General features: G+C 50.8%; 1 protein-coding gene across 1 annotated transcript; it reads left to right on the forward strand.

The window, feature by feature from the left end:
• Positions 1–214: 214 nt before the first annotated feature.
• On the forward strand, positions 215–19500 carry kdm7aa (lysine (K)-specific demethylase 7Aa). The gene is made up of 18 exons (XM_086146335.1): positions 215–399; positions 9954–10039; positions 10498–10615; positions 11152–11312; positions 13615–13756; positions 14208–14394; positions 14851–15013; positions 16196–16283; positions 16359–16465; positions 16581–16672; positions 16759–16845; positions 16974–17225; positions 17312–17439; positions 17655–17806; positions 17888–17982; positions 18330–18523; positions 18601–19001; positions 19245–19500. The coding sequence occupies exons 1-18, from the start codon at positions 302–304 to the stop codon at positions 19331–19333; spliced, it is 2640 nt and encodes an 879-aa protein (XP_086002461.1). The 5' UTR covers positions 215–301; the 3' UTR covers positions 19334–19500.
• The last annotated feature ends 3001 nt before the right edge of the window (positions 19501–22501 follow it).

Here is a 22501-nt window from a genome sequence, read left to right on the forward strand (position 1 = left end):
CGTCTCGAAATCATCGGCTTCCCAGCCACACGCTTGCAGCCGCGGTCGCACAACGTGAGCACGTCGGGACGAATAAACTTTTTTTTTCTTGTTTTGATTGTGTGCCCGCACAAGCAGCTGGAAATCTATTTGGAAAGTGACGTCACATGCGGGGTCGCCTCGAATGGCGGCGTTCGGGTGCGCTCGGCTGGCGGCGTTCGGGTGCACTCGGCTGCGCTCGGGTGTCCCCTCGGGTATTTCCGGAAGGAGCGTTAAATCCCCGCCCCGCTTCATTCCTGCGTTGTTTGGGGACAGTAGGAAGATGGCGGCTGCCCCGCTGTACTGTGTCTGCCGGCAGCCGTACGATGTGAGCCGGTTTATGATCGAGTGCGACATCTGCAAAGACTGGTTCCACGGCAGGTACGTGGGCTACGGCGTCCCCCCCGGAGACGCGGCTCGTCCGGGGCGACAAAACACCCGGGGTTTATCAGCGAACGGCGACGGCTCTGGCGGCGGACTGGTAGCTAAGTTAGCATGCTAACGAGCTAGCGGTGGGCGACGGGGGTTTTAAACCGTCTATTGACACGACTTTGCCAAACAAAGTGGGGCTTCTTTTCCCCAAATGAGCTCGAATTCACTTTATTGTAACAGAAAGGCGTCTCAAACCCACGAGATACACCCGTTCCGTTGAAGACCGGTGATAATAAACCTTAGTGACACAAATAGACCTCCACGACAAGTAGTTTTATGCTTTTTAATATGCGCATTTAAGCTAGCGGTGTCAGTCAACATGAGTGATCTACAAAGGCGGCGGCGGCTGTCTGTCCCCGGTGAGACTCCGCCGGGAAAACAACCGCCACCGTTTCGTTTAACGTGATTTAACGGTTTCAGAAATTACTCTCGGGTTAGGACTTGCTCTGACATCGTGAACGCTGTCAGGTTATTCGAGGTAACGCCGAGCACTGGCTGCCTGGCCGCTTTGGTTGAGACGCACTGTGACTTAGCCGGGGCAGAAAGTGGTCATTTACGCTCAAATCAAAAGTTAGTTATTATCGTGTTTTATTGCCTTAGTATTAAACACGGATTCTTTTCGGAGGACTTTTGGGCTGTTTTTTTTTATTTGTTTTTTGTTTGTTTTTTTTCTCAAAGCAAGTAGTAAAGAGAACAAGGACCTTGTTATGGTCTAGGTTTTGATTGACAGCTTGAGAAATTTAAATCCCCCCCTTCCCAAGCACATGGCAAGGGACCCCTAGTGGTGAAAACGGCAATTTTTTGACTAACCCGAGCATTTGTGGTCTCTTTTTGTCCCAACTTTCTCTCTAAATGTACTTCTGGCTTGTGACAAGTGCGTCGGCAGCAGCGTGGATGTTTTGCATGACTTCTCGGCTGTGCATCTGGGTGTTGGCTGACTCGGCTCGCGTTAGGAAATATGTTGTGTAATCCAACTGTGTGTGTGTGTGTGACATGCAACATTTTCAAGCACACTTTCACCGGCTCGCTCCCCAAAGCCGCCACAAACAAGCAGCGCTCCTGCTGCCGCGTTCATTTGTCGTCACTCGGAGGACGAGTGCTGCCTTTCTGTTTCTGTGGCGTTTATGTTTACAAGCATGCGAAGTCTGTGTTTTCGTGTCAGAGACGAACAATGGCCATTTTAAAATGCCATTAATCTGTTGAGTCAATCAGTGCGTGAGCTGTCGAAACAGGACTTTCAATCAGTTCTTTTATCAGCCTCTTCGAGCCACGATCAGCCGAGGGGAGGCTGGTTTGCGGCTCGCCTTGGTTATACTCGGGGAAACACTTGAACGCGGTCGACCGACGGGACCTGACTTGGCCCTTCGAAGACTAAAGTTGCACTCGGTCCACTCGAATTGTGTGGGTGTGTCTCCATGGCAACAGTTTATGAATACAATAATCTGTTTTTTTGCCTGTGTTGAAATGACGGAAGCCATTGCGTAACTACATCACGCATGCTGCCAAAAACTTTGGCTGCTAGAATTTGTGGCTTATGAGAGCCAAAAGAGACCGGCTGGGTCTCATGTGCCAGCAAGAAAAGGAACAAATGTTGGAGCTTCCCCCATTGATGACTAATAAGCAGACACACACACACACACACACAAACACGCACACGCACATAGCAGAGATCCAAACCAGTCGCATTTCCAGCCTCTTTCCCACGAGGCAGGCCAGGAGGAACGGGATCTTCTCTGGCTGCCGCTGACGGCACACTGATAGCGTGGAGAGGAGAAGCGCTCAGTGTGTCAGGCAGCCATGGCGGGTTTGCCGTTCAGGTGTTTGTTGGGCTGCTTTCCCTCACCTGTATTTATGAGCCTCAGTCCACAGCAGGTCATGGGTGATCTAAAGAGGAGGTTGAATTTTCTCAAAGGAGTAGAGTCCCCCGATTAAAAATAGACTCTCAGATGTAACATATAACGGCATCATCATGCGAACATTTAACTTAAGATTTCATTTTGTTAGTAGGGACCTACATATGTAATAGGATTTTGCTTCCCGGAGGTTAATATCATCAATAGCTCACAATTCAAAACAAACTGAGATGTGAAATAAAGTTTTAACATTTATAGTCTTTTGATGCCGAACTATTCTAAATTTCCTCACAATGACGCAGATGGTGTTTTGCATTGTTTGGCGGCCTCGCGACCCAGGTATACAACCATAGCCTGTGATATCAAGGTGAGTCTCGTTGGACTCGAAGTGCAAAATGCAGTTCGGTCGGAGGTTGGACGTCCTTCGTGATCCAGTCACACATCGACAAGCCTGTTTGCAGGCGGGAACCGATCCAAGAATGGTTCAGAAGGCATTTAGATCTCATTGCTCAAGCCAAAATTAGATGTGGTCTGGACAGCTTTCGGCTACATTCTTTCAGCCACTGCTGTACACAAATGTTTCCACAGTGTCGCACTCAGCACAACCAGAAAGCAGTGGAGTCATTCATCTGCCAGCTATGCGTGTCACTCATGTTACACTATGTCTGTAGTAAATACTGTCAACTAGTTCAAACTTCAGAGGCAATTTTTGTCTTCCCGTAATATTCAAATATATAATGTATATATATGATATTCATATATTGCTGTATTTTTTTTCAACCTCTCGCAGAGCATTGGTACCCTCTGCCAGATCATAACTGTATTGCCATTTTCTGCAAATGGGATTCATGCACACGTGGTCCCTGGAAGCACATGGAAACATCTGAAGCGAGGTTCAGACCGATGTACATCGAGCAGTGATTGAATCCACCCAGATGGCTGAAGTTGGCTCCCACTTTATTTACCGTTAAGGCTCATAAGATGCCAATAGCGCGCGGCTTTTGATCAGTAGAAAAACAGTATGGCTGACATTCTTGGATTAGTTAAGCTCTCAGATCGCTGGCAGTATATGAGCTAATGGTGCCAATCTCTGGACTATTGTTGTTTTGTGGAAAAAGACACAAGTTCACTTCTTTTGCCGAAAAGGGAGGCATCGACCCAGAGAAACAAGTTTCACGAACACAGTCTGGCGACTCCTTATCTAGCTATCTTACTTTTTTTGTTCCTTTTTTGTCAGATGTGTTCATTCTTTTTATCAAGAGTTGTGCTGCCGTGTGTCACAGTAGCGTCAATTTGTACATTTTAAACTCAAGTCATGTTTTGCTAAATGCAAGGAAGTTGCATTTTGCTACGCTGCCGCATAGTTTATATTGACATGACAAGTAGCTTTCATTGGGCTTCAGTCCTAAAAATGCTGATTCTAGTGCTCTAGCATGAGGCGTGTGTGTGTGTGTCTGTACACTATCAGGCCTGTGTCAGTGTGTCAAGACTCTCCGGCAGGTCAGATGGGTTCACAGGGTTCACCCCGGCGGTGTGAGTGTCAGGCCCTCCAGTCCAGTCTTTCTTTAATTTGGGTGCGGGGGGCGGGGCGACGATGTGACACGGGGTTGATTGATGGATCCACGGCCGAGCCAAGTTCAATCCGCGATCCGTCAGCGTCACACGGTGCACGAGCACACCGGAGAGAGATGGATGGCCTCGCCAGAGTGCCTTTGTAACATGTACACTTAGGTGGATGGATGGACGGACGGGTGAGTGGAACGCCGTTTGTGTGTTTTTGTTGCCGTTGTTGTCTTCTCAAGAAGTTTTAGATCACTTGCTAAATTGTCTGAAACGCTAATTAGTCCAAGTAAAGTAGCGCCTTGTAGCTCCCGTTAAAAGCCGTGTTTACATTCATTATCAGTTGGTCTCTCGGGAAGCTGGGAAACTGCAGTTCTTTTCAGCTTAATCAATGTCGATCAGGGCTCGGCCGCCACGGGTATTGATTAACAGTCTAATTGAATTATATTCCCCTTGTCAAGATTGTGTTGTCTAACTCGGGTTTGCTTCCAGGCCTAAAAAGACGCCATACATATTAACTCAGTTCAACTTTAGATATGTATTTGTCAAGCCGGTAAATGCCACAAATCAAGTGTCAGTTTTTTCTTCCTAATGACCTGCCTTTTTACAGTTATCATGCAAGACGCCTCTCAACAAGCGTAAAGAGCCCATCGGCAGAGGAGAGGTCATTTTTGAATGACTTTTTTCATCCGATACGTTTTAGCAGCAACCGGTCACAAGACTCATGACGTGGTGGGTTTCCCGGGGCCGCCGGGGGCTTTAACATAACCACGTCCGAGACGGGAAAGAGAAGCCTCTTGTTTGTGGAGGCCCGCGAGCAGCCCAAACCACAGTTGAAACAATTAGTTTGTTCAGACATATTGATTGCCCCCCCCTCAAACAACAAAGCGATCATCTTTTGCTGTTTTAACGACTGACTACAGAAAGCCCCCTTCAAGCTGTAACCACCACTAATTCTGCTGGGATGATTTACCCAGCATGTCCAAACTGACAGAAACCCTATCTGTCTCTCAGTGGCTCTAACAGCCGCCTCAGTCCAGCGCTGTTTATGTAAGACTGAGCAGAGTGCATCAGGAAGGGGCCTCCGGGGCAGATAAAGATAGCCAGGTGTGTTTAACTGCCCTCATCTCCTCTATATCTCTATTTGGACCACTCGTCCATTAGGGATCTGCCGGATCCCTTATGTAGGCGTGTCGCCGCCCCATGAAGAGTGGTTATTTAGAGCTTAAAATCATGGCGGAGCCCGCCTCCAGCCTTTGTGCTCCCAGACCGATCATTGAGGACAATGAACCCTCACAGTGCATGGACTAATGAATAAGCCCCCTCAGCCTCACAGGAAGGAGGCCCTTGATGGCAGGAAGTGGAGGGAGAGGCGCCGTCGATGTCTGTCAGGGGGTTTAGCCGAGTGGCGCATCTCTCATCGGGGAAGTGTTTCCGCGCTCAGAAATCTGCCGCGGTGCCATCGTGATCCCCGCGAATTACACGCTAGTCCGACAGAGGTGAGGATTTGTTTGTCGGCAGCCGCTTCCAAAAACATGGCTACGGCGTGGCACCGCCGAGCACGTTTCCATTTTCCTGTTTTAAATTCAGATATGGGAAGCGTGACGTAGCGTAAGTCGTTGTGCCGTTCTGACCGCTGCGGATAGAAGTAAGGGACTATCTCAGCCACCGCCTCTTTCCTCCATTTGGCGAGGGGCAAACAGCAGAAAAAATGTCCCTGACTTAAGGAAGCTGGAGACGCTTTTACAGAGATTAGTCAGTAAGTGTGACGGCAGAAGTGCTTGGATAGCGCTGCCACTGGTGAATCCAGGCAAGTGTAAATGCAGATGCTTCATTTTGGGACTTATTGTACTTCTGAAAGTGTCTCGCGGAAAGGAGAGGGCTTTGTTCGGGCGGTGAAGTGAATGAACATTGACCAGTGTTTCAACAATAACTGAAATGCCCACTGAGAGCCCAGACCTGAAAAAGGAGGCGAGGCGGTGGAAGCTGGATAGTTGGAGGTTGACCAGGCTCTGCTCCTCGGGGACCGTCACGGACTGAAGAGTTTGCGTTTTCGAAGACGCCTTGAGCCAAGTCGAGCCGTGCAAATTGCTCATCGCGCGCAGAAAACTGGATTTAACATACGAATGTAATCCAGCCATGAGGACTCGGAGCCCATTTCATCTCTTAAGTTGAAAACAGGACTGCTGATGTGGAGCTGGAGGTCGAGACGCCGCTGGATTTATGTCTACTATCCCCTTTACACAAATATTCCGCAATACCGCAGCAACGAGCGCGCAGTGATGAAACTATGTTTTGGTCTGTGTAAACAGTGTGATGTCGCCCCACGCTGTTGATTTATACAGCGTTCTGTGTTTGGCAACAAAGGCAAACACAGAACGAAAAAACGGCCCGTTTTTGAATGAGGTGTTCTTTCGCTCCAGCTTAGCCGTTTCAAACGGACGTCGGGATTGCGCCGTAACTACCCACACAGCTGCACAGAGGCCGACTGATTTGTTTGCCTATTATCTCGGCATGTACTTTTCTACTCACCGCAAGGCTAATGGATCGCGCAACATTCCCTACCTTTTTCAAACGTTTGTTTTCGAGTCGGCGGTGGAAAATCAAGAGGCGCGGGCAGATCGGCGGGGCAGCGAAAGCGCTCGCTCAAAACCCCGTCGGTATTGTGTGTGTTTACATGTCACGGTTGTGTGGCGGAGTGCCTCGGCGTCGTTTAGATTAACACCCGAGAGCGGTGCTACGTTGCCGTGGTTTCGCTTTGCGTCAACAAGCGAGGCGTCCTAACAGTTGTGCAATCTGTGCTAAAGCGGCTATCGACTGTTCTTTCTGGATCCTTGAACAGAGGGTCGTGTTCTTTTAGGACAGGCGATATTTCATATCAGGATGACACCGGATCAATCGCTTTGATTGACCCCGACTTTGATCGGATGAGAATCACATGGGTTTAAAGGTTTTACGCGCACCCGCCAGTTTTGCAATGATGCAATACTTCGTCAAGCTTGAGAAAGACAGGAAATGCTTGTCCTCCTTTCCCTTTCAGCCGACTCCCCCTCCCTCTCTTGAATTGTGTGTGTGTTGAGTCCACACACTTTTAACAAGCATGTGTGTGTGTGTGTGTGTGTGTGTGCGCGCTCAGTTAGCAGGTAATCAAAGCAGCGGGTGCATAAGCTGAGTCAGGCCTCCATATGTGGCACAGTGCCCTGGTTACCTACTCTGGCCTTATGTAAACACAGCGCCGAGCCAGATGAGGACAACAAGGTCACCTCACCTCAGTGGCCCAAATCCACAGCTCCTTTTTCCCCCCCCCCGCCGCAAACAGCCACGTGATACATCAAAGATTCCTCAAACATGAGCAAAGTCTCGTCGAGCTTTTCCCCCCCGAATGGACGGACCGGAGAATCATGAATGATGACACGGACAGTTATACGCTGTGCTTCTGGGTTACAGCAAATGCTCCTTTCAACATTGTCAGTGTTTACGCAACATTTTCTAAAGAGCGCACTTTAATGGAGAGTTGGAGTGACTGTTGATATTTTGAGATTTTGGGGGCCGGAACTCACACAATCTCAACGCTTCCTGGGGAGTTAATGATCCCAGACTTTTATTTCCTTTTACAGTTTCCTGCAAATTGCTTGTAGATCAAAGCTGATAGCGGGCCGTGGTCCCCCTGATCCCTTCTGCAGGATTCTTCCAAGGGTGTCATAGCGTGCCACTTAGCAACTTGAGACTTATCCCATGAAGGATTAAGAAAATACGTTTTGCAGGTTTTCTAAATTGGCGTTAAATCAAGCATAGACCTACCGGTGCCGCATAGTTTACCGACTTTCTACCAGGTAGTACCATGATAACATGCGACACAAGTGATAAACCCTTGGCGCTAGCAGATGTTAGCACAGTCTTGAACTGCTTGTGTTTCCTGTCGGTGTCTCAGTTGCCACAAGAAGACGCGGTGCCCTTTTTTGCCACAAACACACCCTTGTTTGACCTGCTGCGATTGCCTTGTAACGGAGGCGCGCTGAGATAAGCAGCCCAGGCCGCCGATGCTTGTTTCTGCACCACAACGTTCAAGCACCACATATATGTTTTCGCATCATGAGTTCTCAGAGTTCATACAGCGCCTGTACTGTAGCCCACATTTTTCCAAGATTTTATTGCACGGCCGAAGCACGCTGGGGAATGGATGAGAGGCACGCTATGTTTCATCGAGCATTTAAAACTCGGCACGATGCGGAATTTAAGACTTGCATGCGGAGAGAGAAACACGAAACAGCTGAGCTCGCCTGCCAACAAGCACCAGGTATTTCCCATTTCTGTTTTGGCCCGGTTTCAGCCGAACTTCCAACCCCATCTGTGGTTCGAGCACTCTGGACAGAAGGTTTGGCTCTCAGACCCGACGCTCAGGTACAGGCCCGCACTGCAGCAGCCACCGCGACATCGGAATTCAGCGACAAAATGTCAGCGCTCATTCTAAATCTAGTTTTCAGTACCAAACCTTTCCGTGGAAGAACCAAATTCTGTGGTCAAGTGATAACCCCTCTCACGTATCATCTTTATCTCGGCCTCTAAAACCGACGTCTGATGAGTGACGCGCCCTCACAGTCTCCTCTTTGTCACATCGTTTCTCGTCACTCCGTCTACATCCTTTAAGTTTCTCGAATGCTTCTGTCACACAGACACGCGCCTTTCTGCTTTCAAGCCCTTGAATAACCGGCGGCGGCCATTCAGGTCGACCGGCAACTGTCGCCGGGCTCAGGCTTCCCCGGTATGAGGCTCTGGTATGCAGAGGTGGAATGCGCCAGCGCCGGTGGCTCAGAGGGCACAGGACGGTCGGGGGTAGAGGTGCGACTGACACTGATGGCGCTGGAGATTCATGGAAGGAAAGTCCAAGTCTGCGGCAAATTGAAAACAGGTTTCACATTCTCCATAAAGGACTAGTTGTCTTATTATGATTGTTATTATCGTTGTGCAACGAAACGTGGACCACATCTTTCGCTTGCTGATCAAATAGCCAATGCGAGCGAAGTGGAAGAGCATTGGTTGAAAAAAGGAAAAAGATAATTACAAAGGTCATTCTCCTGACATGAATGGCACGATGTTTTTCCATGTTGAAACCTGTAATCTGCGTCTTTTGCTATTTTAGCCGACATGTACTTTCCCAACGCTCGGGCATTAACATGCGTCTTGAATAGTGGGATCTTGGAGGGATGTGTTTTTGGTCCGATTCCAAAATGTAAATGCGTCTCCGGAGTCGCTCATGCTGTTTGTCTGACACGAGGTTTGTCCTCAGCACACACTCTGATCTTTTCAGCGAAGACAGAGAAAGAATACAAGTGCCGCAGTCACCTCGGATGCCTCGGTGCGTCTGGAATAGGTCAAGGCCCTTTTTTTTTTTTTTTTCCACTTGTGCTTTTAATTTCCAAATCTAAAGCCAGGGAAAAGAATTGCAGGCTCTGCTTTCTCTTGTGAAGTCAGTCTTGCTTGCACTTAACCAACAGTCCTCCCCTCTCCCTCTTTATTCGCAGTTACAAGTTATCCCCCGTTGCCCTTTCTTTCTGCAGTCATCCCGAGCAAAGACTAAATCAAACAGATCTCCACGTAAAATATTATTTTCTCAAATAGAAGTAGACCGCCAAAGCAGTAAAAGAACACGTTTGGCGGTTGGAAAAAAAAAAAAAAAAATCCTCCGGGAAACCTTGGCGTCATTCTTGCACGAACATCATATTCCAGCACGTGTCTTTCGAGGTTGTGTGTCTTCAACTTTTGTGGGTAAATAAAAAAAAAAAAAACACACACCTTACAGGACCAAAATTGTGTTTTCGTATTTGCTTTCATTTGCATCCCGACATAGCGTGACGCTCACAAGTCCCCGTTGTTGACGCTGTGTTTTGTCAGGCGCGAACACACCTCTGAAGGGCTGATACCTTGCGATGGTGGCTCTCCAGAGGTTAACTGTAGGCCTGAGACGCTCAGAAGTGCTTTCCACTTTATTAAAAGAGAAGTCGCCGATCGGGATGTGACGTAGAAACAGACCGTCTTCGCGCCTTTGCAGAACACGATGGCGTCCTCACCTTGTCTCCTGTGTGTCTCCAGCTGCGTGCAGGTAGAAGAGCATCATGCTGTGGATATCGACGTTTACCACTGTCCCAACTGTGACGCTGTACATGGACCCTCCCTGAGTGAGTACTGGTTGTCTCTCTTCTCTTCCCTGGAAGTATGTCAGGTATCGAAGCTGCCCGTTGATTCCTGATGTTACATTTACCGCCCAGACTGGTCCCGAGGAGCGGAAAGCTATTTTGCAGCGTCGCCCAAGTCTTGACTTTTTTTGTGTGTGTGTGTGTGTGTGTGTGTGTGTGTGTGTATGTGTGTGTGTTGGGGGGGTGCAGGTTGACCCCTGAGAGCCCAGAGGGCAGACGTTAACAGGCTGATGAAATACCCCCTCCCCCCTTTAGCCTTTCACACATCCCTCTCTCTTAGCAGAGGAGTGAATTGTCCTAGGAATAAGTGGTGGTGTCACGACAGATTTACCACTCTGTCCAGGCGAGAGAAGTGATTTTTTTTTTTTTTTTTTTAATCTTCCACAGAAACATCTCAAAAGCAAACCTTGCACTTTTTTTCTTTTTTCTTTTTTTTCCAGTGAAAAAGCGCAACAACTGGCACAGGCACGACTACACCGAGCCAGACGATGGAAGCAAGCCAGTGCAGGCCGGGACCCCGGTGTTTGTCAGGGAGCTGCAGAGCAGGGCCTTTGCCAGGTAAACAGCCAGCAGGGCACACGGACGCCGATGCCCGAGGAGCCACGCTGGGGATTAAATGTGTTGGATTCATTACCATCTAGATTACAAAGAAAAGATATTTACCTCGTGTTCCATCCAGTCACCCAGGTGGATCTACTTACCCCGACTTCCTGAGTTCCACCTCCCCCTTTTTCCACAATTTATTAACCCATGGGCTATCTGGCTCAAGGGCTATAAAATCTCTTCCAAATGAGATCTGTTCACTTTTTTTTTTTCTGATTTTTTTTTTCTTGTAATAATGTTAAAATGTAGGAACACATCTTTATATAATGAGCTCCCCTTTGATGGCGTCTAAGGTCTGTTTTGGATTTGGCTTGTTGAGGTTTACGCTGACTGCAGGGCATCTGAGGCCAACATTTGCTTGATATTCTAAAGACAGCTGATGATGATGTTTTCAAACTCAAAGACTTTCAGGGTTTTTTTTTGGTTTTTTTTTGCCGCAGAATAACCTGCCGGATCTTTTGGGAATGTTTGGTTGTTTCTTTTGCTTTTAGTGGCGAGGAGATTCTGATGCGGATGAAGGGCGAGCTGGTGACGCCCAGGTACCTGGAGAGGCACGGCTTCCATTACCCCATCGCTGTCACCGAGATGGAGGGCCTGGGCCTCAAGCTGCCGAGCCCGTCTTTCAATGTCAAAGACGTGGAGCAGTATGTAGGTAAGGACGCGTCGAAGCATCTCGTTCAGAAAACTCCGTTCACTATCGAATCCAAAACACGGACAGGAAGGTTCTGCTAGCAGGCGGCTAAGTGGCCCTCGCTAAGCAGGTGCCATCTGGGTTTTGACCCACTTATGAGGCGTCAGCCGATCGCAGACTTAGCTCTAAATGCGTGGCTAAGCTTTCGGCGGCCTCGCCATGACCGCCGCGCCGCCTCATTGAAACGGGCTGCCACTTCACGGCTCCTATTACAAGCCCCATTACCAAGGACGCCGCTGTTTCTATCAATGAGTTCAGATTACAGTCTACCTCTCTCACTTTCTTCCCGACCATGCCCTATTGAGCATTACGCCAAAGAGCAGGTGTTGTGAGCGGGGACTCCGTGTCGGGTGGCAGCTCCTACAATGCGAAGACAATGGGACGGCAGCAGTCAATGCTGAGCTCTTCTGTTTCCCGTAGCACCCAAGCGGTCTGTGCGTCCAGCTCGGTGCGTGGAGACCTCTTACGCTTCGGCAGTGAAGCATCAATAATTTGGCAGTGGGAGTTCCATGGTGTAAAAACCGCTCGCTGCAGGTCCTTTAGCAGCGTGTCACACCACAGCTGTATGTTTGAAGCGCAGAAAGTGTCTTGTGCATGTTTCCAAAGGACCTTTCACACATGTACTGCAAACCTGATATGATCTAGGCTCTACTCAGACTCTGTGTGTGTTTGTGTGTGTGTGTGTGTGTGTGTGTGTGTGTGTGTGTGATGGCTCAATAACCAACTGTCTGTTATCACGTCTGAGCCTGAGCAGGGCTTCCACCCATTTGTTTATCCCAAGACTGTGCGTTTACCATGCGACTGGGAGATCTCTCTCTCGCACGAATGACGGAAATAATTTGCGAGGACACCTGAAAGCTATCTCGACCGGAGCTTCAGGTGAACCGACGCGGCACGATTCGCGCGGAGGGAGCTAACGCTCACGTATGCTGCTTTGAATAGAGCAACACTTGTGCTCGATCCAGCAGTGTCTAAAGTTGTTTTGCTTCTCGCCGCGGTCTGTTTTTCCTCTCACGCGAAAACGCCGTCTGAGAATCCTCAGGCACGTCCACTCTGCTGAGGATTAGTTTCACTCGGGGAATTACAAGCGTCCGTATACCAGGCCGTCTTGTCAAATACCTCTGTGTTTCAAAAACCTGAGCTGACAACCTGTAGAAAGTCCTTCAGCCCTTCCAGTGTTCTGCTGAATTTAGCAGCGTGTCTGCAGCATCACTTGTTTTGAAATTGCACCTCCTGCCTTTACGATTTTTCACCCCCGACTGTTTGAATGACGGCGCTGCTGGTTTGGATTATGGCACGCGGCCACTGATGTGGTTTTGCATGTGAAACACGTATTCAAAAATCCACATTTCAACCATGCTAATGCTTTAGGAACGTCGCTCTTTGTATTGTGTCGGGGAGGGTTTTCGCGCTACGTGGCCGTCGCTGCGCCGGGACTTTGGGTTACCAAAGTGTCCTCCGAGCCGCTCCGACGGCGCCCGTCCTTTTTGAATTCTGGAGGAGATCTCTGGGATTGTGTGCTCTCAGGGCAGCGCCGCATTTCACGGAGCGCCGGCTGCCCTCCGTCCAGCTGTTCTCCGTCATCAGACGCCGGCCAGCTGGGCCGTCAGAAGGGCCCGCGAGCGCAAGTGCACACGAGTGCGTGTCGGCGTGCGCGATCAACGGCGAACACGCAAAGGGGCAATAAAAAAGGTGTGTGGGAGGGGCGCGGGGGGGGAAATACAACAACCAGCTGTCTGGCTCGGGATCCTGCGGCCCCGGTGTGCTTCCGGCTCCACGCGTCACCCGAGTGTGATTTGTAGCGTCCCAACTGTTATCTTCACGCTCGGTCTCTGCTTTCCACTCCGTCCCTCTTTTCCTCTCCGGCATCTGTTTTTCAATCCCGTAGGTGTAAACCGTCTCTTCCATCTATAGATGCGTTTTTTTCCTCCGCGCCGCCGTCGTCTCCCACGCTCACGCGGGCGCTCTGCGCGGCGGCCCTCGAACCTCCGCCCACTCCTCTGCCTCCGGGACCACCGGTCCGGACAGATTGACAGATTGTCTCCCGCCGCCCCTCCCCGATCTGCCATATCGGTGCCAGTTTTCCTCGGGGCTCGATGTCTAAAAGCGCACGGTGCTGCTACCGGGCCCGTGACCCCGCCGATCCCTCCGCCCACTCGCAAGCCAATTAAAAACCGGAGGATGGCTGCTACTCCTTCCGTCTCGGTTGCGGCTCTGCTCGCACTCGGTACAATGCTTGTGTTTTCGCGCCTCTCCGATCCAGGTGGTGACAAAGTCATCGACGTCATAGACGTGGCCCGGCAGGCGGACAGCAAGATGAAGCTCAGCGAGTTCGTCAAGTATTTCACCAACTCCCGTCGGCCCAAAGTCCTCAACCTGATCAGCCTGGAGTTCTCCGATACCAAGTAAGGAACTCGACGGGCTCTTTCCTTCCAGGGCCACAGGCTTCCATGCACAAATACTCACACACACTCACACACACACCACCAAAAAAAAATCTGTCACACTCGTTTCCTTTTTCTAAAAAGGGTCCTTTAAGTTTACTGTGCGTGAAAAAAGCAGAAGTGCCTGCCAGCACTGCAGTAGGCTTATGATCTTAATTTCATTAAGCCCTAAATGCATTTAACAGTTGTCAAATGTTGTTTCCACTTTGCCGGTCTTGATCTTCTACTGGAGTTGTTCCGTGTGAAGGTTTATAATTATTAATATGGTGCAGGGGACCACATATACAGTTCTTGAAATACTCGAATAAGACTGTTGTTTGTCCCAAAAATGGTTTAAAACAGACATTTCAGATAATTCAACGTCAGCGAGTCAGAACGGGAGGTTGAAACATTATTTTTGTTCCCCCTCAAGGATGTCTGAGCTGGTGGTGGTTCCAGACGTGGCTCAGAAGATGTCCTGGGTCGAGAACTACTGGCCGGACGACTCCTTCTTCCCCAAGCCCTTTGTCCAGAAGTACTGCCTTATGGGGGTCAAGGACAGTTACACTGATTTCCACATTGACTTCGGAGGGACGTCCGTCTGGTACCATGTTCTCTGGGTAAGAAAGAGCCAAGAGAAGATCTCTGGTAGCTTATTTCGCCGTTATCGTCACCAAAAGCCACGAGCGAATGGACGGTCGCCTTTTAAAGACTTGAGAAAGCGCCTCAGAATGAACAACAATCAAGTTACAGCGCCGAGCGTCCGCTGGGAGAACACCCAGCTGGATCGTTTGCCTTGACGTCTTATTTTTTTTTATTATTATTTGGACATCACCGAGCCCTAACCGTGTCGGCGGTTCCGGCGTCGACACTTTCCAGGCCACGCGATGTGTGTGACAAGCTGAGCTTGTAGCGTGTTTGTAATCGTGAAGTATTTAGGGCACGCCGCCTCAGCTGATTGGCCAGCCCTGGCTAAAAGGTCACCCTACTCCTCAGATCACATCTATTCACCGGGCCGCTCGCCATCATGACCTCGTCCTCCCGCTGAATGTAGAGCGTTGGTGCTTGTTTTGCAGGGTGAGAAGATCTTCTACTTGATCAAGCCCACGGCCGCCAACCTTGCACTATACGAGGCATGGAGCTCCTCGCCCAATCAGAGCGAAGTCTTCTTCGGGGACAAAGTGGACAAATGCTATAAGTGCATTGTGCCCCGAGGGACCACCCTGCTCATCCCTACAGGTAGGGGGTTCTCTGAGGGCTTTTGCGTGTCTTCCGGTTTGTTTCACGGTGTCTTGCGAGGATCACGTCTCCTCACGAGAGACACGACGTCGATTCGACGCCGCGGCTGTTACCCCTCACAGGGTTTCCCCTCGTGACCGGACATTCCTCGTCGCCCCGCTCGAATCTCTGTGGAGGTCGTTTTCCTCCGGCGGCACGTGTCCAAAGGCTTTCTACCTGCGGATGTGTTTTGATTGGAGGCCCGGGCGTCCCCTCCCTGCGCTGCTTAAACTCAAAAACACATTATTTTCACACGCTTCCACTGGTTTTGTGCAGAAGATCAACAGTAGAGTCTGCAGAGGTGGATGAGCGCCGGCTCTCCGCTGGCGCCCCTCCGTAGTAGGCGTGCTCACGACCGCTTTGCAGTGTTTCTGTTTTCTCCTAACCGGAGCGTGCGGTGAATGTGCACACGTGCATTCAGAGTTGAAAGACGGCTAACGCCTCGCGCGGCTCCCGCCAGGAAAGCGCAGGCTCCACCGAGCCTCGCCAAAGGAAAAATAGCAGAGCAACAACGCCATCCGTTCTAGATGACTGCCGTCACAGCGGCAAGACGAGAGACCACCCCGACGTAATGCCGGGGAAGTCACGATCGTAGACGCTTTGTGGAGTTTCGCGTCGCTACCATGATTGACAAGCCGTTAGACAGACCTTAAGATACCCGTCGCTTTCATAAGGGTTTTTTTTTTTTGTTTGTTTTAACGTCCTCTCAAGAGTTGGCCTCAGCCTGTCAGCGATGGTCTCTTCCAGGTTGAAGCTGCATTGTGAGGGTTCTTTGGGCAGGAGGGGTGTGGAGAGGTAGGAATTAACCGGGGGGTCAAAGAGCGCGGCGGGTCAACCAGCCAGCGTATTATCAAGCCTGTCCATCAGCCTCACACCCCCACCTCCGCTCTGCTTTCTGTCACTCCGTGTTGGATAAAGAGACGTCACTGAAAGCCGCATCTCCAGAAGGCCGGATCCCCACTCTGGGCTCTCAGGGGATCCCTTAGTTTTGTTTTTTTTTTTAAACTTTTTATCTGATCGTGCAGGGATAACGCGCTACACTCCATACCCATTCATAAAAACCCCGGGGGAGTGTTTCTGGTGTTCAGGTGGAAACCAGTCCTCCTGCAGCGCTCATAATCTGTCCTCTGGCGCCTCCTGCAGGCTGGATCCATGCTGTTCTCACCTCTCAGGATTGCATGGCGTTCGGGGGGAACTTCCTCCACAACCTCAACATCGGCATGCAGCTCAGGTAAACCCCCGCGAAAAAGAGAAAAAAAAATTAAGGGTGAATTTAATAAAACCAAACAACCCTGGCGGTTCACAGGTGTTACGAGATGGAGCGTCGACTGAAAACCCCAGACCTCTTCAAGTTTCCGTACTTTGAGGCCATCTGCTGGTATGTCGCCAAGAACCTCCTGGAAACTTTGAAAGGTGGGTGTCATGACATCACGTCCCGTTTACAGCGAAGTTCTCGTTTTGCAAAACGCCGGGGAAAAAATTAGCGTCGTCTCATAGCGGGTCACCGTATTTTCACGCCCTCCTCCAGAGCTACGAGAAGACACGTGTCCACCACCAGCTTACCTAACGGAGGGAGTGAAGGCTTTAATCGGTGCGCTGAAGACGTGGTTGAAGAGAGAGGTGGGTTCGTGACGGCCGCAAACCAGAGGTGATCCTTTCTACAGGGCTCTGGAACCTGAACGTGCGCGTGTGTTGTGACTCGGCAGGTTTCGGGGCCCACCAGCGAGGTCCCGGACCATATCAGGCCCAACCATCTCATCAAGGAGCTAACCAAGGAGATCCGCTACCTGGAGGTGAGAACACGAGGAGGTGCAGCTCCTGACAGATAAACTGTACAGCTCAGCCGGTATATTCACTCCCGTCCCACGTCAAACCACTCACACTGGACCAAGTGCTCACGTGTCGTGTGGGACCTTCTCAGGAGGACCCGGGCAGCGGCGCCAAGCCAGTGAAACCTCAGGGAAGCGGGTGCGGAGCGGGACCCGGGTCCAACGGCTGCCCGGCGACTCGCTCCACGCTGGAGAGGCTGTGCCAGGCCCGGCGGGCGAGGAGGGCGGCCAGGCGTCTGCGGGAGCAGCAGCGGCAGGCGCCGAAGGTGCCCTCCAACCTGGACATCCTGGAGCAGCACACGCGGGAGGTGCTGAAGAGGCTGGAGGTGGGACCCCTGGAGGAGGTGAGTGCCACGCTCGCTCCTGCGACCCGACCGCCCGCGGGAGGCGCCGTCCCTGATCCGCGACGCTCTTCCCCCCCCCTGCCCAGGATCCGGCGTTCTGTGCCAAGGTTCATGGCAAGCTCAACAAGGTCTCCACGGCGTCGGCGGCAGCAGCCGCAGAGTCGCTGGAGGAGAACCACCTGAAGCTCATGCTGGTCAACGGGAGAATCATCCGGTGGGTGGTCCATCAGATGTTTAGCAGCTTCTTGAAGTTTGCATGACACCAAAAAGGGAATGCAACAGTGGAATCAGAACTGGGAATCTGGGAAGGTGCAACTATCTGGGGTACAAGCAAGTGTAATGAGTGTGTGTGTGTGTGTGTGTGTGTGTGTGTGTGTGTGTGTGTGTGTGTGTGTGTGTGTGTGTGTGTGTGTGTGTGTGTGCGCACAGGGATCTGCGGCGGCCCGTCAGCAGCCCGGTGAAGATGGAGGGTGAGAGGCTTTCTGCAGGTGTGGGTCTCCCGAAGGCCTGCGGGGACATCAAGCTGGAAAGGACTCCGAGTCCGGAGTGTCGCGGCGCGGCGGGGAAAGACGTCCCCCTCGGTACGTCCCTGCTCCGGGCGCCAAACGCCCGTCAAAACCAACCCGGGCGCGTTGCTGAGCGTGTCCACTTGTGTCTCCTAGTGGGTCTGGACAGGGTGAAGGCTGAACTCAGGGAAGAAGTCTCAGGACACTCCAGCGTGTCAGACGTGGACTCGGACAGTGACTCTCCCACGGAGGTAAACACCCACACCTGGCGCCTCAGAAGCCAAAGCCCACGTCTCTCTGGGCTTTATTCTCACATCCTTGCGTCAGCTGGGACCCGGGGGAGGCGCCGCTAAGTCGGCCCTCATCTGACATGACTGCTATCCAGACTGGTGTTTTTCTTCGCCGGCGTTGTCATCGTTACGCTCCCTGTGACGTTTAGAGTTCTTAAAACGGGCCGGGGTTCACGTGAGGTGCAGTTTAGTTTAGAATCTTCATCATGAAGGTGGTAATACTGGATTCTTTTCCTCAAAGATGTTCCGAGTCATCTCGCCGTTCCTGACGAACTGTCCTATTTTCCACCTCTAAAATTACTTTGTAGCGCAAAGCGTCATCGTCCTCTTCCGACGAGGATTCGGAGAGCTCCCCGGAGGAGGAGGAGGAGGAGGAGGAGGAGGAGGAAGAGGAGGACGAGAGGACGAGGAGGGGCTCGTCTCTGCAGAAAGGCTCAGGGCACACCATAGAGCTGGACCCGTCTGGCCAGAAACTCAGGCTCACACCCAAACCACTCAAACGGTGAGGAAGGAGTTCAAAATGCGGCTGTCGCGTCGGGTGGCGCCGAGAGGTAACGGCTGACGCTTTTGCCCCCGCAGAGAACGTCCTACCTCACCCGGCACGGCAGAGGCCATCCAGGGGATGCTGTCCATGGCCAGCCTGCTGTGCTCCTCCAAGCCAGAGAAGGTGGCCTCTTCCCAGGACCTCTGGTGGTCGGGCCCCGGCCGGAGGTCGCCGCTGGGGCCGCTGGAACCGCTGGAACCGCTGGAACCGGCGCAGCGCCAGCTCCGCCTGCAGGGGGACAAAAACCCCATGGACAGCCAGGGCAACAGCAACGAGGCCTGGGACAATCAGGGGCTGCCCAGCCCGCTCGGCCCGAGCCGCGCCGCCAGTCCGGAGACGGAGTACCAGTACTGTGACCCCCCCATATCTCCGCCGCTGCACCCCTCCAAGAGGCACGCCCCCAACCCCCCGCCCGTTAGCAATCAGGCCACGAAAGGTGCGGTTGCCAGGTTACTCTTGTTTACGCTCTTTTGTTGAAAAGCGCTCGCTGTTACTCGTGTGTCACCGTGACTTAGCAGAGACGTGGCCTCGGAAAGGCAAATATAAGCTATAAATGCTGCCGGAGCTCAGAGGGTCACGAGGACAGAGTCTCTAGGCTTCATGTTCAGGTGTTTATGGGATGCACACAGCAGTAACCTATTATCCCCCCCCCCCCCTCCTCTCGACCACTCTTTTTCAGGCAAGAGGCCCAAAAAAGGAATGGCCACGGCCAAGCAGAGACTGGGGAAGATCTTGAAACTGAACAGACACAGTCGGGTCTTTGTCTGACCGGCCGACGGCACCATGCTTCGGGGTCGGGGGGGGGATTCCTGAAGGGAGAGACAGACAGAGAGGAAAAAAAAACAAACAAACAAACAAAAAAAAAATTATCACCAGACACTTTTGGTGCTGAAGAAATGGGTGGGTTTTTTTTTTTTTTTTTTTTTTCTTTTTAACAAGAGACAAGAAGAAAGCTGCAGCAGATGACAACGGGGAGCACGTGGACACGTAAACACGCTCGCCGTGCACGCTCAGGAGACAGGGTATCCCATCGGACACAAGCACGACTTCACAAGCACACTAAGAACAAAGACCAGGAGCGACAGGAGGAGCTCCTGTCGGGCATTAGCGCGGACAGAAGGACGCGGAGGTCCACCGAGCGGCAGCCTTTGCTTTGGAGACAGTGAGACACCCACGTCGTATTCTCCAGTATCCCCCCGCCCCGGGTGCTAAGGACGAGGTAGTGGACTGAAATTTCAAAATGGTGCTTATTGTTTGTACTCTTCTCCGCTCATACCCCCCCTAGCCCTCTTCCACAAGGTTCCATTTGGGCCGAGGTTCCTGCAGGACGGAGCTGCTTCCTCGACTGTACATGTGACAAAACGGGTCCCCTAAACCCGCTTTCCCCGTGTGCTCCCTTTCAGGTCCCTCGTCTTCTCCGAGGGTTTCCCGCCGCGGAACGCGCCGGGGGAGGGCACCGTGTGGCGGACAAACCTTCAGCAGGTGAAAGAAAGGTCAGCTTTCTCAAAAGTTGCGGCCGTTAGCGTTCGCAAATCGGAGGCGCTAAAGACGCTTCGGTCGCCGTGGACGGCTGAGGGTTTGTCTCCGGCGAGCACAGCGGAGAGTCCGTCTGATACATGTAGAAGAACTCCGCGCTAACTACGATAGCATGCCGACGCCACCCGAAACCAAATCCTCGCAAACCACGGTAGCATGCTAACAAGCGGTTAACGCAAACACGAAGCCGAGCATCGTAGCTGACTAGAGTAGCATGCTAGAATCAACTCTGAGCCATTTAAGGTAGGTGAGCTGTGGGTGTTTTGTCACATGTGAAGCCGAGGGTTTGCGCCCTTTTTTTTTTGTTTTTTCGGGGTTTTGGCGCGAATGAAACGTGCCGCTTCCCCCTTCCCAACTGTCCCTTTATCTCAATCACACCAGCAATAATGACTGAGGGGGGAGGAGAGAGGGGCAGCACTTTGGGGAGGCTTGTATTTCTATTTTTAATGTGTAGGAAGGTCTTAATAGGTGCACGTTTAACTGCAAAAAACGTGCTCTGGGCCGAGAGCGGGCCTTCCTGGGCGAGCGGGGGGGGAGCCGGAGAGCCGCCCCCCGAAGTGCTGCCCGCTCGGTTTGGAGCGGGGACGGTTCGCGGACCCGCTCTGGGGGAAAAAAAAAAAAAAAAAAAGAGAGAAAATACAAACGACCCGCATGATATTCTACTTAATTTATTTCTCGTTTTATCTGTGATGATTTTTTTTTTTTTTTTTTTTTTAATTGTGTTATTTTTATGGATTCTGAATGATGTATTTATTAATTGAAAGAGAATGATTTTTATTATATTTTGATCCCAAACCTCAAATGTTCTGAGGGTTTTCCTTTTTAGATTTTTTTTTTTTCTTTTAATCTTTTTTTTTTTTTGTAAATGTGGTTGTTTTGAGTTTGTGTGGTCACCATACGTCGTGTAGCAATTTCCCCTACAAATGTTTTTATTATTCCATTCTGTCAGATCCCCCCCCCCCCCGTGTTGGTTTATCAGGGCGCTGCTCCTCCCGGCAGCCAGCGGCACCTGGGCTCTAAGACAGTATCTTCGCTTTGTCCCGTTTTCAACTGAGCAATCTTGACTTTCCATCTCCACCCCTGAGCAGTTGCAACCTGTGCCATTTATTTTAGAGACACAAAAAGTATTCTGAGCCGCTGCGGTCAATCCAAAGTTATCATTATATTCAGAAATGAATTTCCAGGAACTTCAACAGAATGAATGTTTTCTTTTTTTTTTTTCTTGAAAAGTACCGGTGCCGACGCGAGGTGTGTGTGTTTTGCTCGGGGAGCGCGGCTCTTCACTCTCAGGGAACGATGCCATGGACGTAACCTTCGGCGAACCATTCAGACGTGGACGCAGGCAGGGACGTTCTCGGAACTCGAAAAAAGAAAAAAGAAAGAAAGTCGAGACTCCCCGACGTCGGGCCATTGCTGTCGTAGGATTTTGTTTTTAAGGGCTGGGCAATCGGAAGCCAGCCTTGTGCTCCAGTTATCACAGTGTCTGTTTTATCTGCTGATCCGGATAGTGAGATTAAAAAAGTAGTCATTGCTAAAGACAGGCAAAAGTATTTCCATAGAAAAATTGAAGTATATTAATAATTGCCCAGTCCTTAACCATCACCCCCCTCCATTGCTAAAGAAATGACTCCATGGCTTTCAGGTTGAAGGGGATGCTGCGCTTTCGCCGGTCGTCGTACCCCCAGGGTACTCCTGCAACTCACTCGCGTTCAGCTCAGTGTTATTAGGGGGGGGAGAATCCCGGGACTTTTTTTTTTTTTTTTTTAAATAAAAAATACTAAATGCAGCCCAGGCTGAGAGAGGCCAAGTAGCTTTAAGAGCTCTCCGATCAGTGTGGGACTTTGAAAGCTTTGCTCAGGTTGACCCGAAGGTGACGGTGTTGTCAGTTGCTCACCTGACAAGGTGTTTCACCCCAACACATCAATCCCGGCGTGTTAATCACACCGCCGGACTGATTTCCTTTGCTTACACTACAGATTAACCTTTGAACTCTTTGCATGTCGAGTGTTTAAAACACAAGCTGGCCCCGCAGGCAGGGTTTGTTTTAAGCTATTCTGTTCCTCCCACGGGATCTTTCCTCTTTTCGCTTTTATATGCAGCTCTTTTGGCATTTGTGTTCTGTGAGTTGGTTTTAATGCAATTCTTTTTTTTTTTTTTTCTTTCGTATAAATGGCTTATGATTTAAAAAAAAAAAAAAAAAACACTGGCTAACTGTGACACTGTTAATGCGTTGCATTTTGTTTCTGCATTTCAAAAATTGCGTGTAAATAAAACTAATGAAATAACTTGCCTTTCCAGCAAATCCACTTTCTGGGAATGCACTGCAGCTCCCCGTGCACCACTTTTCCCATTTTTTTCATGCTTGCTTTTTATATTTTCACCAAAACATCAACACCAAAG

The sequence above is a fragment of the Fistularia commersonii genome, chromosome 5 (genome assembly GCF_037954325.1).
Source record: "Fistularia commersonii isolate RoL2024-O1a breed Wild chromosome 5, RoL_Fcom_v1.0, whole genome shotgun sequence".
In the NCBI taxonomy this organism is placed as follows: Eukaryota; Metazoa; Chordata; class Actinopteri; order Syngnathiformes; family Fistulariidae; genus Fistularia; species Fistularia commersonii.

Excerpts from the sequence above, each read along its gene's own strand:
- kdm7aa (XM_086146335.1), top strand. The coding sequence starts at position 302 with ATGGCGGCTGCCCCGCTGTACTGTGTCTGCCGGCAGCCGTACGATGTG. Across the intron at positions 13,757-14,207 it reads CTGGAGTTCTCCGATACCAA|GATGTCTGAGCTGGTGGTGG; the intron begins GTAAGGAACTCG and ends TTCCCCCTCAAG. Across the intron at positions 18,524-18,600 it reads ACACCCAAACCACTCAAACG|AGAACGTCCTACCTCACCCG; the intron begins GTGAGGAAGGAG and ends TTGCCCCCGCAG.